This window comes from Pantherophis guttatus, chromosome 1, assembly GCF_059756535.1.
Source record: "Pantherophis guttatus breed Tessera chromosome 1, ASM5975653v1, whole genome shotgun sequence".
Classification (NCBI taxonomy): domain Eukaryota; kingdom Metazoa; phylum Chordata; class Lepidosauria; order Squamata; family Colubridae; genus Pantherophis; species Pantherophis guttatus.
Genome location: NC_142063.1, coordinates 306,189,717 through 306,200,967, shown reverse-complemented (window position 1 = coordinate 306,200,967; position 11,251 = coordinate 306,189,717). Strand labels below are relative to the sequence as shown.

Here is an 11,251-nt window from a genome sequence, read left to right as displayed (position 1 = left end):
GCAGCCCCAAGGCGGGAGGGTCGAGAGACACGCCTGGGCTAAGATCCCCTTCGCGCCAGTCAAAGGTTTTGGGGCTTCAGCGCCTTGTTCTCACCCCCTCTCGGATGTGTGTGTGTGGGGGGGGGGGGAGTTGTCGTCAGCAGCTAACTTCCGCGAGCGCCGCCGATCCTCTGCACTCCCGTCCTTTCCTTTTCAATCGGCGGCGGCTGAACCGCAGAATCTCCGCGAACCGCCGCATTCCTGCTCTTTGCAAGTCCCAGAATCCGTCCCGGCTTCACCGAGTTTGACGCATACTTATGGGGGAAAGGGGGGGGGACCGTTTGGTCCGACCGCCTGTCAGCTCTCGGCTCCGAGCCGTTTCGAGCCTCCTCAACCTGGAAGGAGCCCTCCAGATGGGGACTACTATCCCTATAACCCCGCGCCCGGGCCAATGACGGTTCTCTCTGGAGAAAAACGAAAGGCGATAGGTTGGGAGAAGGTTGGGTCTTTTCCCGTTCTGTGGCTCAATCGGCTCACCGGATCTCTTCCTTCTTTCCTCTCCCAACCCCCCCCGCAACCCCACCGGCTCAGTAGCGATCATTTGAGGCTCTCTTTTGAAGCCAGCAGGCTCCTTTCCCTTTAAGAGCTGCGCCTCGGGGTGACGTCTCAACGAACGCAGCTCTTTTGGAATGTATGCAAATGAGCCCTTATGTCTTCGACCAACGAGAACCCTAGCCCGGTCCCCTACAGCCAACGGCGTCCAAGCGCTGCTAGGGGGCGGCCAATAGATGCAAAGCGCCGGCTCTCACCATATAAGGAGCGTCCTCGCCATAAAAGGCAACATTGTATCGCTTTATATGGGGGGAAGATAGCGGAGGGGGGGGGAAGGGGGTGCCCCGGGCCGGCGCGGATCCTGACTCCGGTGCGAGGCAGCGGCTAGGAAGGCGGGCGGAGGCTGGGGAGAGGCGAGGGGGCCGGGTCGGAGCAGCCGGCGCTCGGGCCCATGGCAGGGCTGGTCTGACCCGACGCGTTAGCCCCACTTGGAAGGAAGAGGTGGCGGCACCGGCACTATGTTACCCAGCCAGGCCGGGGCAGGGAACGGCGCTCCCGCCTTGGCCCGTAGTGCGGTCATGGGCATGGCGCGGACCTCCTCCGGGCGGCCAGGTGCCGGGCTTCCCCGTGGGGCGAACGGCGGCGGTGCTGCTGCAGGAGTCCGCGGGCCCGGCAACGGGACAGGCCCTCCTAGCGGCCAGGGGACGATCGGCGGTCGCTTCGAGCGGGACGTAAGCGCGGCGGCGGCGGCGGGCAGCGGCAGCGAAGGCGATTCGGACTCGGCCGAAGATGAGGAGTTGGTGGGCGAGCGCCGCGGCATCAAGCGGACTTTGGGTGACATGGAACTGGGGGTGGGGGGCACGGAGGCGGTGGCCGCGGCGGCAGCGGCCGGGGCTTACGGCGGAGTGAGCGGGGCCGTGAGCGGCGCCAAACCCGGCAAGAAGACCCGCGGCCGGGTCAAGATCAAGATGGAATTTATCGACAACAAGCTGCGACGCTACACCACGTTCAGCAAGAGGAAGACGGGCATCATGAAGAAGGTAGACCGCGGTCGGGGCGTTGGGGGGGGGGATGGCCGTGCAAAAGGAGAGGGCGATCGGAGTCGGTGCGGGGGCTCTGAATGAAAAGCGGGCAACGGGGTCTTTGGCGGGCGAAAAAAGAAAAGTGCCGGAGCCCAAAGCTGCTTCCTCGGCCGCCGGTCCCTTCAACTGGGATGCGGGAGCGCTCTTTAACCCGCTGAGGAGAACTGCTCTGGACTCCACGTGTTCTCCTGACATTTGCAGCAACGGCGGCCAGTTTCGACTTGCTTGTCCGGTGCAGCGCTGCCTCTCCCGAAGGATCGGGCTAGTATTGATACCGGAAGGGAAGACAGACACGGGCCTACCTATCAGCCGCTTTCGCGCCGGAAAGGCACGCCCCATTCCGGCCCGGATTCAGCTCGAGGCAGACCCTTGCGGGGAGACACAGAGAGAGAGAGAGATCCTTAGTTTAAATACAGCAAAAAGGCGATAAGGGGGAAACGCTGCCCTCCTTTAGCCCTGGGTGAACCAGGGGTCTCGGTTCCGTTGGCCTGTCCTGCACAAGAACCGAGCTCACTTCTCACCTCTCTCTGGGCTCAAGCCGGGAAACTTGGGCAACGGCTGAAGAGACCCGAGTTTCCATTGAGATGTAAGGCTTGTGGTTCTTTCTGAGTATAAAGGGGAAGAATGACCGGCACGTTGGAAATGCAGCAGATCCATCGATCTGTAGGGAGGGAATGAATGCTAAGCATGTGTCCAAACCGGTACCCTCACTGGTTCTTTAACTTACCTGTCAAATAGAATTTCACTGGATTAATGTTGAAGATAACTTTGATCAGACCTGCACCTTTGTTTTGTTCAAGGAATTCTACTCCCGGTTGCATAGGATTGCAACCTTAGGTGACTAAGGAGTTGAAGTTGCAATGGGTTCCACTTATTGTAGCTTATGCTTATGTCAGGATGTATTCCAGTATGTTACTAATAGACTTCACAAATGTACATAAAAAAACAATATGCCACTAGACGTTTCTATGTCCAGCTTGATAGAAAATAGTTTTTGTCTAAAGTATAGCTATTGTTGGAACTAGAGAACACTAGTATTTAGTTGATTTTTTACTCTTTGATTGGCTAAATGGTCACCCATAAAACTTTTAGACAACTTAAAAAAAAAACCCTTCAAATATGATCTTGAGTTTTCTGGAAGTTTGGGGTTATAATCCCAATTACTTGTAACCAGTAGACAAAGTTCAAGGAATTGACTTTCAGATGTGTTGGACTGTAACTCATCAATGGCTATACTAACATTTCTGAAGTTAATTTTATAAATTGATAGATCAGCATGGACATTGAAGAATGTTGATAGCCTTTGGCAATAGTCTGCCTGGCCCAGAACTTTGTTAGATAAAAACACTGCTTAGCCTGCTCCTTGTCAGGAATAGCATAAAAAGAATTATACGTGCATATGCATCTCTGTATGCATCCCACAGTAGAATTTGGATCACTTTAATGCTGCAACTGTACTTCTGGGTGCAATTTTAATGAATTCTGAAAATCTAGTGTCCAGTGCTTAGTCTGTATTTCTGGGCATTCCTTATTTATACATTTTGGCTCTTACTGTATACAGTATCTTGGAGACAAAATAAGAATGTACAATCTAGGATTGTCCAAAGTTTTTGGTCTTGTGCAAATCTGATTCCTTATTCAGTTTAATTATCATTGATATTGGCTTCAGCTAAAGCTAAATCATTGTTTAATTAGGGGTTTTTAAACCATAGTTGGCTGAATTCACTTAATGCCAAGCAGCACAATAGTACCAAGACTAAAACTGTTGTTTACAAACCACACTGGTTGAATTCACATTACAGTCTAAATTAAAACCAAATAAAATCATTATAGCTTGGTGGGTTGGTGAAAGATACATTTCTTTGCTGTCATGAAGCCACTTCCTATTCATACCAGGGCTTCTGCCCTTTTTAGAATTTGGAAAGAGACCATAACACTTTGACTGCCCCACTGGATGGAGTTGGGGCTCCAGTATCCAACACTGAGCTACTAATAGTCTCTCTGAACTAGGGTAACCCTGATTTTCCCAATATCATTCCCTCTCATGACATTTGAAGATTATTTGGTTGGGAAACTCTAGTTAGCTTATGTTAGAAGCCAGTGAAAAACATCAATTCCATTCATTTATTTTTATTTATCAAATTTATGCATATTTCATTGTTTTATCTCTATACCACCCAGAGATGGGTGGTGCATAAATTTGAGAAATAAATTAAAAAATTAGTAAGATAAAAACATTTTATAATGCTGCATTTATCATTTTGGGTAACCTGGGGATTTTAAAAATCAGCATGCAAATATTTTAAATATTTCATATTGACTTGTTCATTAAAACAACATTGTATGAGCATAGCCACTGTTCTGTAATTTGAAAATCATCATTTGTGGCTTACTACATATGCAGCCAGCCATTTGGGGTTGTTCAGATGAACAAAACATGTAGTGTGGCAGTTTTCATCTGGTGTGCTGTGGCACATTGGTGTGCTGCAAAAGATACGCAGGTATCAGCCAGAAGGCTGCTTCCTGTGACTTCACCAGTGGCAGGTTGCCTCCATGTTTCTTCACAAGTCCCAGCAATTAGTGGCATCATGGGACTTCTGGTTTAGTGACACAGAGGTTCCACCTATCAGTTGTGTACTGTGAGATGAAAAAAATGGAAAACCTCTGGCCTACAGTAGTGTAATATATCAACTCAGCTATAATACATTGTTTCTTATGTTGGGTCAAAAAGTCATTTGCAGATATTTTATCTTGAGTCAATATTGGTCTTCTCAGTACACACAGTTTAGCCCCATGTTGTGGTGTTGCCAGTCTTAAAATAATGGAAGAGCTGCACATATGCAGCAGCACATATTGGGTCATGATCTTGCATATGACCTGTTGCCTGCAGCTTGACTCAAGAAAGGGTGCAAATTTGCAAAGTCTTGATGCTTTCTTGCCAGGGTGAAGGGAAGACAAATATATCCTTTCTGGGACTGCCCTGAATGACCGACAGTTGGGAGATCTCACGCTGTTGATTAATTTAGCCTTCCAACGTACTTGGGCAGTTTTATTTTAAAAACCAAAACAGTTTCCAAAGCAACTAAAATGATTAGACATAGCTAAGACCCTGTCTGCAAGCTTATGATCTAAAAGAGAAAAAGGAGCGAAGGAAAAGAAAATGCAGGCAGTATTTCTCAAAATTTTTGTTCATAGTGAAGACTCAAAACTATTCTTAGAGTCAAATGCTGCTATCAAGGTGGCAAGAGCCACAGGATGGAATAATCTGTAGGAGTATAAAATTCTCGGCCATACTCTAAAATAGCTGGGCTTTAGTTTGGTGCATGGGGTTGTACTTATGATTCTGAGGTAAGGGGAAAGGCTGCAGAGTAATGCAAGGTGGGGCAGAATGGGTGTGTTGGCAGGACAGGGATTTTCTGTTTTTTCCCTAGATTATGGTGGAATCTTGCAGGGGCGTGATCTTTGTTTTGAAAATATTAGGCCTAATTTGAATTTTTTGTTTTCTACCTTGAAAAATCAAGGCTGTTAGTTTTCTACAGTTGAAAATGAAATTGCAATATCTGTTGGGCTTTAAACGTACTCAATTCACATAATCCTGTTGCTGTTGCTAAATTTAAGTGGCTTAAATGTAAAACAAAGGCTCCTTAACAACTGAGGCTCCTGGATTCCATGAAAAGCATGAACTCTGGTCCGTAGACTCGTAATCAAATTTTCCATAGACAGCATATGGAAAGCATGAATATAACTTTAATGGGGTTTTCAGGAAAAAGCAAAGCTGGCTAGTAAATGCTTGAGCATCTACATTCGGCTTTGTTTTTCGTGTTAAGTCCTATACAGGCAACAAATGGAATGATGGCTCAGTTGATGGCACTCCTGGGTGACCTTGTCTTAGCTCCGAGGCTAAACAGGGTCAGGCCAAGTTAGTTCTCACTTTAGAGACTACCTGGGAATATAAAGGCTGTCACTTAGACTGGGAAGCTGGGGCCATCTTGAAAGAAGACCATGGAAAGTCACTTCTGTATTCTGGCCAAGAAAAGTGCATGATGTCACCAGGAGTTAAACCTGACTCAAAGAAAAAAAATCTTTTTATATAGCCATAAATTATATGACAAATTATAGAAATCACATTGAATTGCAGCAGAAAAGGAACTACATATTTGTATACAGCTGCATAACAATACTGGGTGATCTGTCTGGCATGTTCACGTTGGCAATTAAACATTTCGGTAGTGAGTTTGTGGATATTCATCCTTGAAGAAGTACCGTAATACCATGGAGAACATGCAGATTTTTCAGAACCATTCAAGAGCCCATTTTTCCAGAATTCCATGATTCCTGGTTTTATGTTTGTATTATAAGTGTGCCCTTGGTTTTTTATTTATTAGATTTGTGTGCCACCTATCTCGTCTAGAGGCAACTAAATTGCTATGCATAAGCGTATCTCTTGATTTAATTATGCCTGCTTAGGAAACAGTAACAAGTACATAAAAATTGATAATATCTCTGCCTAAAGTATGCAAGTATTAGATTCTGAATCATGATAGCTGTATATTTTTACCCCTGTAACAAACATACAGTGACATAGCCACTACACTATTCCTTTTCAAGGTACACAACATGCAAGGCACAGAACAAAATGAGAAATAATGGACCAATGAAGTTAAAGGCAAAAAAAACATTTTTAAAAAATGAAAATAACTTTATTTTTTATTTATGCCATCTATTATATCTCTATCTTTTTGCCCTTGCAAACTCTACCTGCTTCTACTACACTATCAGCATGTATTACCTGTACATTGCCTTTTGTTCTTTAAATGACTCTTTCTTTTTTAAGACATGATCAATCCAATTGAGCCATGATTTTTGCATTTTCCTCCTGACCCCATTCACTCTTCCCTCAATTCCCTTTTTCTATATGATCCAACCACCTCAACATCTCTCAATATGGTTGTTATTTTATATATTTAATCCATATTAACTGAGCACCCATCCATTGTGAAACCAGTCCTATTTTACAATACATAATATTTAACCCATTCCTGCTGCTCTCAACTTTATATTTCTTTTATATTTATTGCTTGCTTCATTGCCCAGAAGCATGTCTTATGCCTAGCATTTTTACAAATGTGTTCTCTGGCCTGTATAACAGACCACATAATATACCTTTCTACAATCATTTGTTTGTCTTACATTTATATGATCTAGTTCCATGATGGCGAACCTGTGGCACGCGTGCCAGAGGTGGCACGCAGAGCCCTCTCTGTGGGCACATGCGCCATAGTCAGCTGCTCTTTTGGTTTCCAGCCAGCTGGTCTTTGCAGGTGCCGGAGCACCAGAAAACGGCCTGAAAACAACCCAAAAAACAGCCTGAAAACGGCCCGAAAAACGACCCAAAAACAGGCATGCGCGCGCTGGCCAGCTGATCTTCAGGTTTCCAGCGCTCCAGCATGTGCACATGCACCCATGTTCTGGTTTGGGCACTTGGTGCTGAAAAGGTTGCCATCACTGATCTAGTTATTGGAATATAAGCAACAACCTGCTAGCTTGCAGATAAGAAATCTTAGCTTATGTGTTTGGGGTCAAACTGAGCTTTGGCTTCACTTCTGACATACTGACCAAAATAGGCCCCAAACTACCAATACTTCCTTAAGGGCTAGTACAGACTTGTAGCACATGGCGCAGATACAACTACAGCTGATAACCTAGTGGGCTCTTTTTCTTTCTTAAATGCAGTGTAAATGTTTCTTTCAAATGAATATAGTTGAAGAATAAAGTCAAGCCAGTATTCCAATGTCATGTTTCTAAGAGTGCTCAAATAGTTGCATTTCAGAAACTATCATTCCCTGTCTAGTAGATATGGGAGTTTTGTTTTGATGGGGAAATGTTGTGAACTTATACAGAATCTCATTTTTGACCTTTATCTCCTGTATAAATAAAAAAAAAAAAAGGAAAGGAAAAATTGTTACTATGTAAACACACATACACAGAGTACAAATTTTATGTAACTGATGTATACCTGTCTAAATGGCATTTAAACCAAGAACAGTTCCAAAATTTTGTCTGAAATACTTTTTTCAAAAAAAAATCATCTTGTGTATTTTTAACTGCTCTGAGCTAATTTCTGTTGGCATTTAGTTTCATGGATAAGTTTGGTAATATTTTATAGGTATTCTCACAAAACCGTTGTTGGGGAGGCTTCCTGTTCCCAAAATGACTGTTATGGATGGTGTTGCTAATTACAAAATATTAATTTACCTGGGTGCCCCTTTGTCAGATTTCTCCAGCAACAATCAGGAGGGAGAAGAACCATTATCTCTAAGTACAGCTTAATAGCTTTATTAGAGAAAGGTTTCTTTAAGAACACAAGAAGTTCTACTGCTGTGTTATAGTGCTGTTTTATTTATGGCAGGGCTGTCAACCTCCCAGCCCTTGGGCCGGATGTGTCACGTGCTGGCCACGCCTGGTTTAGCAAAGGGGGAAAAAGTCCTGATAGGTCATGTGACGTCGCTGTGACAACATGAGTTTGACACCCCTGATTTAGGGCATTCCTCTCTGCAAGTTATGTTTACAAAACTCCGCAGTACTAAAATCATGAATTGGGTCCAAATGTTCTGTTTTCTGAAAAGACCTAAAAATCAGTGGGTATTATTTTTATTCTAATGCTTTTTAATATTTGGATCATCTTCAACTAATTTTAAAAAATAATAAAACAATTGAAAAGGACGACCACCAACAGATACCATAACACAGGTGACAGTTTTTTCAAACAACATGGTAAAGATGAAGAGTAAAGCAGTCACTATATGAAATATAAGACTGGATTGCGACATGATCTGGGTAAAGGTCTGTAAATGAGGTATCATCATCACATATGAATACTCCACCCAGAGGAAGATCTAGATTGAAAACCTAAATCAGCCTTCTGCCCGATGTCATTCTAGTGTGCTGGAACCTATTTCCTACCGTTCACAGCCAGCCATGATTGGCTGGAAATAAGGGGAGCTATCAATGAATGTTGGCTGTGACTAGATCACAGTAATGGTAATAGTAGCTGAACTCAGTGGGAGAACAGGACATCGAAGATGGGTGATCTAAGTGAATGGGTATGAGCAGATATATTAAAAGCTGTCCCATATTCAAGCAATTGCTGATAATCAAAAGTTTCTTGTTATGAGTATCGGGTAGCTGTTCTCAAACATTTTGGTCTCGGGACCCCTAACCTTCTTTAAAATTATTGAGGACCTCAAAGAACTTTGGTTTATGTGGGTTAGGTTGATTGATACTTATTGTATTAGAAATTAAAACAGAAAAATTAAAAAAAAATTGACTTTGAGAACCCCCTAAAATCCTGCCTTTGCTTACAGATAGTTCTCATTTAGCAACTGTCTTGTTTAGTAACATTTTGTAGTTACAACAGTGATGAGAAAGCTGAAGATCATAAGCACTATGACAGTTTTATTTAGCAATAGCTTTGTATAACAACCAAGTTGAAAGTCCTAATTATGATCACTAATATTCTATCAAATATTGCAGCATTTGCTAGTGATATGGTCAACGCATGTTGTCATTTGTCCCCCTAGACATATTGATAGCCCCCACATTAGGAACTCTTGAACTAAGGCATATTAATGAGGAATGAACCTGAAGCTTGTCTCGTTTATTAACTTCGTTATATCTAAATTGGGCCAGTGAATCCTGTTTCATAGATTGACCATTTATTGCATATCTACTATTCTGATTGTTTCCAAAATGTATTTTAATTTTGCTAAAAGGATGGTCCTTTGATTTTGATTACACTTTGATCTTCTCAAATAAACAACTTAGTAGTTTTTATTCAACCTAGAGTCTACCAGGTCTGTGGATATAAAGGGTGGGTAAGATTTATCTAGGGTGTTAGTTGGATGCCAAGCCTCCTTGGGCTGCAGGTATGGAGTGAATTATGGTCCAGGCAAATTATTGCATCTCTTGGCCATCCAACACACAAAGATACATTTGTAGAGAACCTCAGGGTAATTCATTCTGATGCGGTACATTGCAGACTCCAGGCAATTCACATGAAATTCTCAGGACAGTTAGTATATTCTAGGAAGCATTGCAAAATGGGAACTGGACTATTATTTGCACCTAGTATTCACCCTTTGCTTTTTTTTTTTTTAAAAAAAAAACCCAACCAAACTGCAAGATTTAGACTGGTGCTGTTGGGGAAAAAATGCATTGTGTGATTGCAAACCTCCATATATTGTCTCCATTTGAGAAACAGATTAATAGTCTTGCTTTCCCCTGCTGATGGTATGAAATGAAGATCATGGCAGCTGTTTCTCTTTGGGACAAAATTGAATAGCTTCTTTTTTTCCCCTCAGCTGTCCTGCTTTCTGGGTATATTGCTAGAGCTCCCAAGTTCTTACAATGTGTTGCAGACAGTTTAGCTAAATAAGAATGAAGATGAGTGAAGTTCTTGGATGGGAAGCTCTCTGGACAAAACTCAACCTAGTGTCTGGGGAATAGTGTAAGATGTTATCAAGCAACTGTAGGGGGGTAGCAGCTTCTTGCCATTAGTGGAGTTGGCTTTCTAGAAGTTATTGACCATTGTTCAATAATGAGGTCAATGAATAGCAATAGCATTAGACGTATATACTGCTTCATAGTTCTTTTACAGCCCTCTCTTAGCAGTTTGCAGAGTCAGCATATTGCCCCCAACAATCTGGGTCCTCATTTTACCCACCTCAGAAGGATGGAAGGCTGAGTCAACCTTGAGTCGGTGAGATTTGAACTGCCGAACTGCAGCTAGCAGTCAGCTGAAGTAGCCTGCAGTACTGCACTCTAACCACTGTACCACCTTGGCTCTATGTTGAGAGGTTGCAGTTAAATCCAAGGAAAAGGGGTTGCTCAGCTTTAGGCGTTCAGTGTATTTAAGATGGGGACCTATTTGACCTGAAAGAGCAGCTTGGTGGGATGCTTTTTGATCTTGCCTTTCTCTGGCTCTCCAGGTGGCAGCAGCTGTGAAGAGGATGCAGTGACGTATAAAGCATCTAGAAGAGCAGTGGTGATCATTTTTGAGCCATTTGTATCTTGCATGCCTTACTCAGAGGCATCAATACATAATATTGGGATTAGACGGTTATATTGAACGTTTTAAACTAGAAGCCAGTTGCTTTCCAGAGCAATTCAAAGTGTGGGTTTTCATCTTTAAAGCTATAATTATCTGAAGGCTTGAGCATTTTAAAAGGACCTCATTCAGATAAACCTGTCAAGATGCTAAAATCTGTAAAATGTTAAAGTCTTTAAAATCTTTATCAATTTCTCTTATTAATCTTTAATTTCAGCGCTTATTTTAATGCCTTCTGGATTGCTTCTAATCTATTAAGCTGCTTTCCTAATACAGGTAGTGCTTCATTTAAAACTATTTGGTTTTGATCATTTGAAGTTAATAGTGGCACTAAAAAAGTGACATGACTGTTTTTCACACAACTGTTGCAGCAACCCATGTTTATGTGATCAAAATGTGGATGCTTGGCAACTGGCATGTATTTATAAAGACCGCAGAGTCCCAGGATCATGTGATTACCTTTTGTGACCTTCTGAAAAGCAAAGTCAACGGGGAAGCCAGATTCACTTAACAACCGGGTTACTAACTTAAC

The 11,251-nt window shown here is 43.0% G+C and overlaps 1 protein-coding gene across 2 annotated transcripts in view; it reads left to right on the top strand.

Moving 5' to 3' along the window:
- The first annotated feature begins 722 nt into the window (after positions 1 to 722).
- Positions 723 to 11,251, top strand: part of SRF (serum response factor) — a 78,443-nt gene continuing 67,914 nt past the window's right edge. Inside the window, exon 1 of one of the 2 annotated variants that reach the window (XM_034427609.3) lies at positions 723 to 1,571. In XM_034427609.3, the coding sequence (XP_034283500.1) occupies positions 1,050 to 1,571 (522 nt within the window). In that variant the 5' untranslated portion in view covers positions 723 to 1,049. The remainder of the gene's footprint in view (positions 1,572 to 11,251) is intronic. The other variant, XM_034427607.3, reaches the window with a different exon arrangement.